The sequence below is a fragment of the Schistocerca cancellata genome, chromosome 3 (assembly GCF_023864275.1).
Source record: "Schistocerca cancellata isolate TAMUIC-IGC-003103 chromosome 3, iqSchCanc2.1, whole genome shotgun sequence".
Classification (NCBI taxonomy): domain Eukaryota; kingdom Metazoa; phylum Arthropoda; class Insecta; order Orthoptera; family Acrididae; genus Schistocerca; species Schistocerca cancellata.
The window spans coordinates 167,781,567-167,795,549 of record NC_064628.1 but is presented as its reverse complement, the minus strand read 5'-3'; the positions used below and the strand labels follow the sequence as shown (position 1 = coordinate 167,795,549).

The window sequence follows — 13,983 nt, the reverse complement described above, 5'->3', positions numbered from 1 at the left end:
ACTACACAAACTATCTCCATCCACACTATTTACTTCAGCCCTCTCTAAGTTTTCCGTTAGTTCTTCCACACATGTCGCCGATTCACTACCCATAGCATGCACAACTTAACTGTTTTTCCCCTCTAAAATATCAACACTTATAGCTCCAGCACAATTACACATCAATTCACTGTTAAACACTTTATCTTTCTGAAATAATACATCGATGCTTAAGCCATCATCACCAAAAATTTTCATCTCAGCAACATTATCTTCTGATACACCATATAAATCACTACATAAATTCACATCAGAAACATTACCTTCCCCCGTCGACAAATTAACTTCACGTGAATCTCTGACAAACGTTTTAGATCCACACATTCATCAATAAGTTTCGTTTCGCTTTAATTCGTGTCCAGAAACGAGTAAATTCCTTCCTCCAAATTATCAATATCAGTAGCTTTTCCATTATTCCATAAATTACCATTACTCTGTTCCTTTAAACAGAAATCATTTACCTCCGCCGATACGTTTTTAATTTCAACTGTTGGCGAGACCAACGCTAAGCCTCCATTAGTAACATTTACGTTTCCCACCGAAACACGATCGCCCCACTTGCAGCTGGCGAGACCGAAGTTACGCCGCCTTCACTAACGTCGACGCTTTTCGCCGACTCACAAATACTTGCTACTACAACAGCTTCCTTACCGCAATTGCTACTGTTTACTGGTACCTTTTCAGAACTCTCCACACAATTTACTTTCACAAAATTCATCTCCTCTTTAACTTCGTTTTGAACCACTAAATTTTTCCATTCATCACCATTCACACACTCATTTATTACACATTCATAACTTACATCAATTGCTTTTTCAAAGTTACCTACAATTTCTTCAACTTCCTTTTTCACAGCGGAACCTATTTCAATGAGCATTGTACCCATATCTGTTTGAAATGTACTGATATTATTTGTCATTTCCTGGATCATTTGCATTAGCTGAGACATCATATCTCCCCCACATTCATACCCCTTGCCTGAATGCCTACTACTTATACTTTCACGTTCTGATTTCAGACTAACCAGCTCACTTCCGTTTTCATTATTACACATACTAGGTGACTGTTTTATATTTGCGAGATCTATAAGTGGAGTTTGACCTTCAGAGTCAAACACAGTCTCAATATTTTTTCCCCATGCACTTATCTGATCTGAGATGGTTCCCTCTGACATGATCATGTTGTTGGTTGTAGTGGAAGTCGAATTAAAGACTGCCTTGTAGTACTCGAAGAATCTGCCGTCATATTGCTGTTGGATCTGCGTCCGCCACTGGAGAAGTCCTAATGTAGTTGTAGGTGTTTCCAGTTACCGCGTGGTCCAACCGTCTCCGATGCCACTGTCCGTTAAATGCGCTAACCGCTACTATTCTGTGCACTCAACTTATTTAGATTCTGAGCCCCGACGCAAATTGCCTTTAACGTGATAGATTAGGACCTCTATTCATAGTACGTGTTAGTTGTAAAAATTATTGCTTCATTTCACTATTTCCAGTAACCTACTTGCGGAAAAAACCGATATCATACTGTGTTTTGTGAGAGGTTCACTCTACAGAAATGTGTACTGGTTTTGCAAAGGATTTTGCACTTCTCACAGTACGCTGAAAAACAAACAGCAAAGGAACTACCACTTGGCAGGACACAAATCCCGGGCGAACCCCCAATTACGGGCTTTCAAGAAAAAGAAAATGATGTGGTGATGGTGGTGTGACCCTCAACTACGTACCCTCAGACTCAGAGTTGAAATATTAAAAGTTTTGGCTGGTTTCGTTGTCTAGGGCCTGGGATAAGTAGTTGACGCATTACAAACCAAATACTGCTAAGTCTACGGTATAAAATATGAATAAACACATGAATCGAATGGTCGAAGATTCCCATCACTCGGAAATTGCGAATTTTTAAAGCAACATAGTAATTTATAAATGAAAGATTGCAATTAAATCTGCAGGTACTATCTTAACGACTTTAAATGATGAGTACGACAGTAGAAGTACTTTTGAGAATGCAGTATATTTCTGCACAACAATTAAATAATATATAACTTGAATAACAGAGAAACAATAGATCCCTACTGCACGTAATTAGTTGTGAACAGCAGCATAGCTCGCAAGACATTCACTTCTAAATGCATACTACGTCTTCACTGTAGAATCCACGGAAAACTCACAAGTGCACAGGTCAGCACTCCAAAGTATTTCTATAGGCCGCGACCACGCACAAACCGCTCCACACTCTCCAAGTCTCTCCTGCGGCCGTACATCGCGCCTTCACGTCCAGCACTCTCCCCGTGCCCTGTGTGACTGTCCCTCTCGCTGCACTGTCCACAACTCCCCTCCATTCCCTTCAGTAGTCGCCTCCCTTAGTAACGAGCGCTGTGATTGGCGATAGCGCTTCCATCATGTCTCCAAGCCAACGTACACTCACAAACATTTTGAAACACATTCAAAATACTGGATTTACATTTAAATAACTTGAAATTAAATAGATATTCCTATGGCTGGACCATAAAAACCCTCTAACACACATTATTAAATACATACACAAATTAAATAGACATATATCAAAGGAGTAGCAAGTAAAAGCAGGCCGTTAGCCTAACGTCCCTGTTCTTTCTAAAACACAGTAAATAATTGACCAATTTCTTCATGAATAGCGTATATCGGATTTAAACAAAGACATAGACGAATAAATAGATTTATACGCATGCTGCTACCGTTTTTTCATGTAACTGTGGAGCACTTATGGCCTGACGTGATCGATAGTAATCGGCCACTTTGATCGCCAATAAATGATGTACTATTCAAGTCACATTCCTGTAATTTATGCCAATTTATGTTTACATTTCTAGCTTTCTAAAGACAAGTCGATCGACAAAATGTGGAGAACCGTTTAGATTTTCGAAATTTGTTTACTAGGTGTTACTTGTATAATTTATTGTCAGATACTAAACTTTAAACTAAAAAAAATATTGAAAATCTTATTCGTCATGCAATTAATGGTAATGTACATATTTCTCTTTGAGGTATCATGATTCATGAGGCTACTATTAATTTCTATACGAACTGTGAAATGTCTGCCATTAAGGTTTCACAACGTCCGCCATCTTTGGCACTCCCAGCGAATCTCCTTCATCAATACAGAGTCACCATGAAATTCCCAGCCACGCGGCTGGACCGGCCGTTGTGCGGCATCACGCTGTTGCTAACCTAACGTTCAGCAACACGTGGTTGCTGCTGGAGCACGATCCGCCAAGAGGCCCCAGCTTGGTCACGCCAACTCCGAACTTAGGATACTTTAGGACGCCACAACTCGCCCATTACCTCACATATTCCAAAAGGTGTTGCTACAGGAGTGCTGTATATAGTGGCACGATGAAGGAGCACAGTGGGGCAATGGGTCACTGTTTCAATATTATTATTATCCATATTTAAGCTCCTCCCAACAGCATCTATTCACTTGTAGAGCAGCAGAAGGCTGTTGCCCTGTACTTCAGTGACAACTTGCTATCCTATCATTATTGCCCATACTTTAGATGGGCTATTGACTAGATTGGCTGTAGCAACTCTGCTACAATGCTGGACTAGTAGTGAAAATACTCACTCCAGATCTAGGAGCTATTGACAAAACTGGATGGAGCTACATCTAGTGCTCTCGATCAATGGCAACTCAAATAGTTTAAATTAACGATATACCACACTACATACAAAATAAAGACTGATGCCCACCCTATCCAGCAGCCCAGCATAGACTGAGTTCTTTTCCACCAATTTCTAGTTGGTGATGTGAGGGGAGGGATGAAGAGAGGGCAGAGGGGAGAGGGGAGTTCGGTGTGGAGAGTGCCGAGTGGGGAGTGTGGAGAGGGGAGTGGGGAGTGACAGAGGCCCAACAGCACCCTCTGATATTGCTGTTGTGAAATAGGAGAGAGTGTCCCTGAATGTCATGATGAACACACAACTTTTGATATTTCCTCCAATACATTTGAATTTCCCACCATTTTTCAATTTCCTACAAAAGTTTCAATTTCCCGCCATTTTTCAGGGATTGGGGGGGTGGGGGTTGCAGCTACCCTCGTGGTGGCTGGGGAAAACTCGTGACCTCATCAGGATTGGTGGGATGATTAATTAATTAATTAATTTGGAAGAAATTTGATGTAAGGAAGTATGTAACTACAGGTTAAGGACTTGTCAGTCAAAAGTGAACAATAGGTTTAGGGCTGACATGTAGCAGAACAGTAGGTTTGCCTCTGAATGTATGCTTACCTCTGATGTATGTAACCCACACTAACAAAATTTGCTGATGCTCTCTTTGTCCCACTACTGGCGATGATGAGTCAGTGAATCAGTCAAGCCCTATTTCATCTCCTTCAGGGTAGAATTTCCAAAAACAGTCAAATATGTCTTCTTTTTCAGCCAAGCAGCCAAAAACCTATTTAAAAAAGTAATCTTTCACAAACGATTTCGCAATGAAATATATTCGTAGAACATTTCATCCCCTATTCAACCCCATAAGGGTTAAATTTCTAACCAAAAATGTTGAAACAGGTATTTCTACTACTAAACCAAATACCACTTTTGGTATGTCTAGTTTCAAAATTGCCTTAATAACGACACATTTCTGATTCATTTTAAAAAAAACTTTTCATCCCCTATTTAGTAGAATCCCTTCTTAAACGACGCCTACATTATAAGATCAACAGCCTCTCCCAATTTCAAGTTCCTATCCTTAGCGGTCTGCACTGGGCAATGATGAGTCAGAACATTGCCTTTTGTACACACAGATTACATGAGTATTAAGTGCGCTGTGAAAGGATCAGTTACTCTCAGCATAAAATACGCTAGCAGATGCACTCCTGAGTAATAAGCACAAAAAATATTAATTACGCCCAGAATACATCATGCTAACACCACGCCATATGAACCGCATGAGCGCTAAGCACACCAAGAAAAAAAGGAAGTTATCCCTAACAGACATCAAACTAATAAACAAATTGCATGTGCATTAAACACAAAAAGAAGAACGTTAGGCAGACACCGTACTAACACCACGTCACATGTGTATTAAGCACACCGAAATAAAAAACATCAGTTACTGACAGCAGACATTACACTAGAACACGAATTATATGAGTATTATGTAAATCTGCAGGCTTTCCTGGCCGTTGCCACTAAAGTTAAAATCTTCTGGGTTTTTAGGCCACGTCATATTTCCTTCTAAAATAATTATTGTTTCGACTCCTCTGCTGGGATCTTCTTCAGGATGTTTCGGTGTCCACTACTGCTAGAACACTGATGAGTATTAAATACAAAAAGAACAGTAATTCCTCACAGCAGACATCATGCTAGAATCATTCCGACAGACATTATTTAAAACCGTATTAAGCGCACCAAAATAAGGAAAACAAACATCAGTTACTCCTAGCAGCCATCATACTAACACACGAATTAGATGAGTGTTAAACACAGCTTGGGCCCTAGCAGATAGAGGTGGTCAGAGGTGTGTGTCATTTATCACCCACTGCCTCTTCCAGTCTATAATAGACACACATGACCTTTGCGAGAATGCGGCAGAACTTCATGTGTCATTGCCATGCCAGTCTAAATCAGACTGGCGGTCTTCACCTTGGACATATTCTATTAGCTAAGATGTTGTTATGCGCCGTACGCTGTGTACGCCAATAAGAAAATAAATATGCATTTCCGACCATTGGTTCCCCATCTCAAAATACAATGAAGCGCCAAAGAAATTGGTATACGCATCCGTATTCAAATACAGATATTGTAAAGGGTCAGAATACGGCGCTGCCGTCGGCAACGCCTATATCAGACAAGTGTCTGGCGCAGTTGTCAGATCGGTTACTGTTGCTACAATGGCAGATTACCAAGATTTAAGTGAGTTTCAACGTGCTGTTATTCTCGGCACACGAACAATGGGACACAGCATCGCCGAGGTAGTAATGAAGCGGGAATTTTTTCGTACGTCTATTTCACGAGGGCACAATGAATATCAGGAATCCGGTAATACATCGTATCTCCGATATCGCTGCGGCCGGAAAAAGATCCTGCAAGAATGGAACCAACGACGACTGAACATAATCATTTAACGTGACACAACTGCAACCCTTCCGCAAATTGCTGCAGATTTAACTGCTGGACCATCAACAAGTCTCAGCGTGTGAACCATTCAACGAAACATCATCGATGTGGGTTTCCGGAGCCGAAGGCCCGCTCGTACACTCTTGACGACTGCACGACACAAAGCTTTACTCCTCGCCTGGGTCCGTCAACACCGACGTTGGACTGTAGATGACAGGAAACATGTCCCCTAGCCGGACGAGTCTCGTTTAAAATTGTAACAAACGGATGGACGTGTACGGGTATGGAGAAAACCTAATGAATCCTTGGAAATCGAATGTCAGCAGTGGACTGCTCAAGCTGGTGGAAGCTCTGTAATGGTATGGGTCGTGTGCAGTTGGAATGATATGGGACCCCTGATACGTCTAAATACGACTCTGACAGGTGACACGTACGTAAGCATCCTGTCTGACCACCTGCACCCATTCATGTCCATTGTGCATTCCGACAAACTTCGGCAGTTCCAGCAGCACAATGCGACACCCCACACGTTCAGAACCCTTCTGAGTTTAAACACTTCCGCTGGCCACAAACTTCGCAGTTATGAACGTTACTGAGCATATCTGCGATGCTTTGCAACGTGCTGTTAAGAAGAGATCTCCACCCCCTCGTACTCACATTTATGAACAGCCCTGCAGAATTCTTGGTGTCATTTCCCTGCAGTACTACTTTAGCCATTAGTGGAGTCCATGCCGCGTCGTGTTGAGGCACTTCTGCCTGCTTGCAGGGGCCCTACACGATGTTAAACAGGTGTACCAGTTTCTTTGGCTCTTCAATGTAATCGGTTGGAGACCAACTATCACATGTTTCAATTTGACCCTTAAAGTTTGAGACACCCTGTATCTCTCGCAGAATAATGTTTTCAGTTAATTGAGGAAAAGTAGAAAAAAAATGAGCATTTTGTGATGATATGATGACTGGTGCTAGTGTACAGTAATACGCAAATAGAATCAAATAGGGATAAAAACCGTAAATATACACTGATGAGTGAAAACATTATGACCAGCTGGTTAATAGGTTGTTTGTCCGTCTTTGTAACGACAGTTCACTGGTAAGTTTGTGGAGTCATGTGGCGTTAGATGTCTGCGCACAGGTCATGTAATTAGCGTAAATAACGGGCTACTGATTTGCGTACATGGTGATGGCGCCCGATTGCTACCCCGATGGGTTCCACAGGATTTACATCAGGGGACATTGGTCCCCGAGACGTCGACGTGAGATCACTACAACTCTCCTCAATCCACTGTAGCATGGTTCTTACTCCGAGACACGAACAAGTTTTACTGCTGGAAGATGACACCACCGTCGGAGAGGACACCAAGTATGAAGGGATGCACGTGGTTCGCAGTTGTCACCGTGTCTTCGATTACCGCCACAGATCCCATACAAGCGCAGGAGAACGTCTCCCATAGTATAATACTGCTCCCACCAGCGTGCGTCCGTAGCGCGCTGCACGTTTCGAACCTCCATTCACCTCGATGATGGCGTTTGTAAAATCGACTATCGATCTAGTGTAGCAAAAATGTGATTCTCCCGAAGAGCCGACACGTTTCCATTAGTCGACGGTCGAATCCCTATTGTCTTGTGCCCACTGCAATCGTAATTAACGATGTCGTCGAGTCAACATGTGATCACATAGGGGTGGTCTGTTGCGGAGCACCATATTCAACAATGTACGATGAACGGTGTGCTATGAGACACTTGTGCGTGCACCAGCCTTGTCTTTTTCGGAAGTGGCGTCACAGATCATCTTCTAGCCTACTTTACAGAGCAGGCAAGTCTCTGAACGCCGCTTTCTGTGAAGAATCGTCGGCGTCCAACCATTAACTCCTAGCGATACTTTCACTGCCCTTCTACCTGTTTCCGTAAATGCTGATGACAGTAGCTGGCGAACATTCGACCAGCTTCACCGTTTTCGAGGTACACGCAGACAGGCTCTGCGTAATAATAATCGGCCCTTTGTCAAAGCCGTTTACCTTAGTGGATTCCCTCTTCTGCAGCCCACAGCTTTCCTAGGGTGATCCTCCGTCCGTGTCTGCGCCACTTACATAGTTTTGTTACCGCGTCAGGCGCCCACAACGCCACCAGGCGCCCTCCAACGCCGCGGTGGGCGGTGGTAGTGATCTGGATTATCAGTGTATACAGATTTAGATTTTGATCATCATGTAACTAAGCACTAGTATAGTTGAATACCCAGATTCTCGAATAATTTGTAACACTTTCGTGAGACTGGTGTGCATTTCAGAGACTGTTAGTTACTGCATAAATACGACGTAGTTTGAAGTGAGAGCAGTTTCTCGTAGCTACTGCAGTGATTTAATTCGGCAAAATAATACTGTGCTTCAGTACTTACATTCCGAAATGTTAAATATAATTATTATTGCATGTACTTAGGGTATCTAAGAATGTTGTGTTAAAAGATTACCGAGAGAGGTGATGCAATGGTTTACACTGCATTCACATTCGGGAGGACGACAGCTCAAATCCATCCAAAATTAGCTTTTCCGTGATGTTTCTAAATTTCTCCAAACAAATGGAAGGAAGTTCCCTGCGAAAAGGCATGGCTGATTTCCTTATTCATTCTTGTGCTCTGTCTCTAGCGACCTAAATGGTCTTTCATTTAAATACTATTTAAACAGTTCAGTCTGTGGAACTAGGTTTTTGTTTTGTTTTAAACATGTGGTATGAAGACATGTATGGATGCGTATACTTCTATTTCATGCATATTCTGAGTTTATAAAAAGCTTTCAGCATGTTTATAGAATGCCACAAGTGGACTATTTCTACATTTTCTTGATGTAGGGACAGCAACGTCTTTATTTCATAACTCTGTCCCATTTGCAATAAATATATTTCGGAGACTAGTTTCTAACTGATTGGTTCATTGTAAAGCCTGACGTATTGAGGCTAAAATGAAAATATAGATGTAAGTGAACAGTAAAATACAATATAAAATTACAAATATTAACCGTAGTAAACTATTTGATTAACATACCTGGAAAGCAAACACGGCCAGCAGTCGTAATAGGAAATGTTCGATGGCTTTAGCGTCACGCCTCATTCTCAAGCGCGCATTCGTGCCCAATGAGTGTATCCTATTTAAAATAGGAAACAATCAAAGCACCTTTATTAATCATCACATTCAGTATAATAAATGACAATAACAAAATATGCAGTTGTTCCACAGACGTAGAGGTTTTATTGTGAGTACTAATGGTTATCATAAAAACGTTTACATATTTAGAATCAACTGAAAAACCATAAATAGTTTTCGGATTGCCATTAGATTAATAAAAGTGACAGTAACACATACGTGTTAAAAATAGCATCTCACAGCACTGAATTATTACAAACAATTTGGGATGCGCGTCCAAATTAGACTCATGAAATGTATTCGGAGTTGCGAATACCAACAACCATCAGCTGCGTAAGAGAATGACAAAAATGAAAGTTTGGATCGGACGGGGACTCGAAGCCGTATTTTACGCTAGCGGTCGCCTTAACCGCTTTGACTATCCGTGCAATACTCATAGCCAGCCCCTAGATTCCCTATGTCATCATTCTTGCGTCAAAACCTGTATCCGTACATGCATTATGCAATTCCCGTACATGAGAGGACATTTTAATTGAAAGTCATTGCCTGGTACCTGCGGATAAACACGGTACTGAAGTGCTTCTGTTCTTTTGAAAAACGACGAAGTGCGTGTTTCTTCGGTCATGCATGGATGTCCGAAGAAACACTGCAGAGTTCTTCTTAACATGGATACTCCAATATCTTGCGAGTTAGGACGCCATGTCTTAAATTAGTTGCGCATCCATTCCGTGCGCCGCAGCTACGGTTTATTACAAAGGACAAAGCCCAGGAATAAATAATTTGGAATTTTGCATAATTATAACAATTATGCGGTACTGATCAACCATATTGTGTGATCAAAAACCTTTTCAACATAGTGCCTGCTCATGAATTTGACATGTCCTAATATCGTGGTCTGACTTAATTTGTAGCACAATGTGCTCATCTGTTGCAGATTACATTCAAGTGATCCATCGAAATGCGCTCTTATCATGAAACTTTATGCCATACGTCAGGCAACGCCCAGCGTTTTCCTGCTTATCCGCTGCGAGGATGCCAAGCCCAGTCTGGGCACTTGACTTAAAAAGAATAAAAAAAACTAGCCATTATGCCAAGCTTGCATGTCAAAGGATTTTACATGTCATCAACAATCTGCTTTTTCAAACCATTTGAATCGTAAACGTCAGTGTCATATGTGCCATGGCACCATTTGATATCTGCACATAGTCTCCTTACTGTTATTAATTCATAGTAACAAGGTAATAGAAAACGCAGTAAAATGATACTGGTAACAATAAGCGTGCATTCAGTATAAAATACACATAAAAGACTCAATTATTGTGGAAGTGCGAAATGGTAACCATACAGAAACAGTGCCGATGTACAAAACAATAAGCATCATCCAAATACGATAGTCGCTGCAAGGTCCCCAAATCATGTTAGATGGCGTAACTATAAGATAAAAACCTAAAAGTAGTCGGACCGACATATCAGCATATAGAAACACTGTTGCTCCATATATTTGTATCTGTATCTATCATGGCCGAGCGGTTCTAGGCCCTACAGTCTGGAACCGAGCGACCGCTACGGTCGCAGGTTCGAATCCTGCCTCGGGAATGGATGTGTGTGATGTCCTTAGGTTAGTTAGATTTAAGTAGTTCTAAGTTCTAGGGGACTGATGACCTCAGAAGTTAAGTTCCATAGTGCTCACCGCCATTTTTTTTTTGTATCTACCAATTTACAGTTTAAAGAGGAGTCAAGCAAGGAGATCCCACACCACCGGATCTGTTCTCAGCAGTTGTGTAGGAGGTATTCACGCTCTGAGGCTGGGAATAGCTAAGAGCAATGCTTGTTAATTGAACATATCTGTACCACATACAGTTTGCCTGACAACATTTTACTTTTTGCCACTACACCACGTAAATATCAGCAATCAACTGAACTCAATACAGCAATTTCGAAAGTAATTCTGAAAATCAGTATTAATAATAGGACTGAAATAGATAAATCCATAATACCATTTGACGTAATCTAGTATTTAGTGCAGCTGAGGACTACGACTGGATGTTTAGTATCCCTCCAGATACTCCATATACTGTGCATAGTGAAAGAGACGAAGACCACAGAGAAACCTCAAAACAATTCTATTACTACAAAATTCCAAGTACACAAGAATGGATATTATTATTAGGAGACACTTATGGCGCGAATTGTAATACTTCCTAGATAGCAGTGATATAGTCGAACCGCCGAAGGACCTGGATATTTAATGGTGTTGCCTCCTCCCATTTCACTCTCGTGTTCCTGGTAGGCAGATGATACTACCCATATGAGTCGATCAGGTTACAGTATCTATTACGCCAGATGCGTTCATACCGATGCCACTGTCTGGCGAGGGAGCAAAATTTCCCCCATCCTTCACCAGCACATAAGGCTGGTAATTTCTGGGGCGACGTCTGTCCCAGCACCATAAGTCGACGAGATGTACCAGTATTTCCACCAGCTGATCGTGGGTAATGAGGATTATGACACGGGGAAGAGTTTCGTACACGCCGATATAGCTACCCATGTTGCTGCCATCGGGCAGTTCCTACTGATTGGACCTAGAACACAGTTCCACCTCCATCGATACTCATGGTCGTAGGAGAAGTTCGCATGGCACTATAGTGGAGAACGATGATGCGAGCGGATTTCAAGTGATTGAAATTGGCTAGCTATGGAAATCGAAGGAAATACTGCCACGTGACGTTGCTTTTTCTACAGTGATTTCAAATTATGCTTTGAAATCTTTCTTTCTTACGCAAACGAAGTAAAATTAAGGACTTCCCCATGTCTTCTGATACTTGACTTGCATTTTTATTTTTATTTTTATTTTATTTTTTTATGGAATGGTCTGTGACATAAAGCTATTCCCCAAAACTAAGGTATTCTGAGGAATTCTATCTAAAAGATATAAAATTTTTTACAGATAGTAAAAGGGGTCTAGTGAAAATAGATGTATTTTCATAGATTTGCGTCAGTTAATAAATAAATCTTAATTTTTATATTTTTAGGAATCCAACGCCTAACTATGAGCCACTACCCTGGCCGAGAGTAACTTCAGATAGTGAGCTGGAATACCTGGAAATAGGCTCTAAGCTGGAAGTGAAGAAGGGGCTCTTCCAGGAGAGAGTGAACTTCTGGAAGTCGCTGCCTCTTAGGGAGGAAGTACTCAGCCGTGTGACTAAGGAAGACCTGTGAAACGGACGATAGTGATAAGTTAACCTAAGTGTTTGAAGACAGCATTTTAATGCAACTTGATATGTATTATTTGACTGTTCCGGATTTCACAGACCTGTTGACCTGCAAACAAATATTTCGTTCCTAATTCGCCTTTTCATTCCTTTGAAATTACTGTGTTTTATGGCAATGAACTAAACTGAAGAAATATTCTTATGTATCTTCAGGCAGGCAATAAATGTTTATTCTAGACATAGCTCAAATGATAGACTGGTGTGTGATATGTTTTAGACTCTTTAGAAACTTCACAGTAGCTCTCCTGCGAACCTTGCAGAACTAGCACTCCTGGAAGAAAGGACATTGCGGAGACATGGCTTAGCCAGAGCCTGAGGGATGTTTCCAGAACGAGATTTTCACTCTGCAGCGGAGTGTGCGCTGATATGAAACTTCATGGCAGTCTCGGTCCGTCACACAGTTTTAATCTGCCATGAAGTTTCAGATTGATGTTATTTGAGAATGGTTATCTTAGGGGCATGACGTATTTCCTTTTAAAATAAAATTAAAGTGTTGTTTAATTTGTCATTACATTTTGTAAGTTTCTTAAAAGCTGTTTTTCATTTTAATGAATAAAGTCTGTTGTCTCTCTGTTCGTTGCTGTCGATGGTAGGAGAGTAAGTAAGGACTTTTACCATAGTGATTCAGTACTATGCAGAAGTTATTACCTAAATTATATGCAAGAGTGTTAATAAATACGTATTTTCCAAACGTTTCACAGTTTGCACCTTAAAGGAGAAATGTGGCATGATATAGCAGGAAGGGGTTCAATTAGCATCTGAAAACATTCGTTCTTAATAATAAATGAGGAAACACTTAACGTTCCATGATGTGTTAAAACGTTATGTGTTGTTAAAATGTTAGTACTGTGACAAAGAGAAAAATTATTGTAATAATTTTGTACCAAAATTTATTAATTACAGCAAAAATTGAGCGTCACTGCGAGTTTTTCAGCTGAACTGATGGATTTCTTAAACAGGTTGTACTTTTTCCCTGTAAGGTGCAAACATATGTGCAAACTAACCTAAAGTAAATTCTGATTTTGGTGTCGTCTTTTACAAGGTGCCTGTCAATCAAAATGTTACAAACTGTCATGTGCCGGAAAAATATTATTTATCTTCTTCTTCTTCATAATCAAGTTGAGGAGTCATGACAGTATTACCGTGTCATTTCCTTCTTGTAGTAAAATATCTAAGTAGTTCAAAGTCTGATTCAATTCGACTGCGCTTCTATCCATCCCGTTGCCGCTGGCGCCGCAGCTGCGCTAAGGTCGCGCCTTGGGAGGCAGCGGCGACTGCAGACGAAATTCTGTCGCGTCGCCTTATATCCGAGTGATCAGGCAGCCCATTCACCTGGAGAGGGAGGGGGTGGGGGGGGGGGAGGCTTGTTGCACAACGCATCATAAGAAGGACAAAAGAATGGCGTGCAAAATTACTGACCAAAACCCCTAATTTCAGTTTGCTACCGAGA

General features: G+C 41.2%; 1 protein-coding gene across 1 annotated transcript in view; it reads left to right on the top strand.

The window, feature by feature from the left end:
• LOC126174793 (venom carboxylesterase-6-like) overlaps positions 1 to 12,727 on the top strand; it is a 161,902-nt gene extending 149,175 nt beyond the window's left edge. The window contains exon 10 of the mRNA XM_049921163.1: positions 12,294 to 12,727. Coding sequence (XP_049777120.1) covers positions 12,294 to 12,480 — 187 coding nt within the window. The 3' untranslated portion in view covers positions 12,481 to 12,727. The remainder of the gene's footprint in view (positions 1 to 12,293) is intronic.
• The last annotated feature ends 1,256 nt before the right edge of the window (positions 12,728 to 13,983 follow it).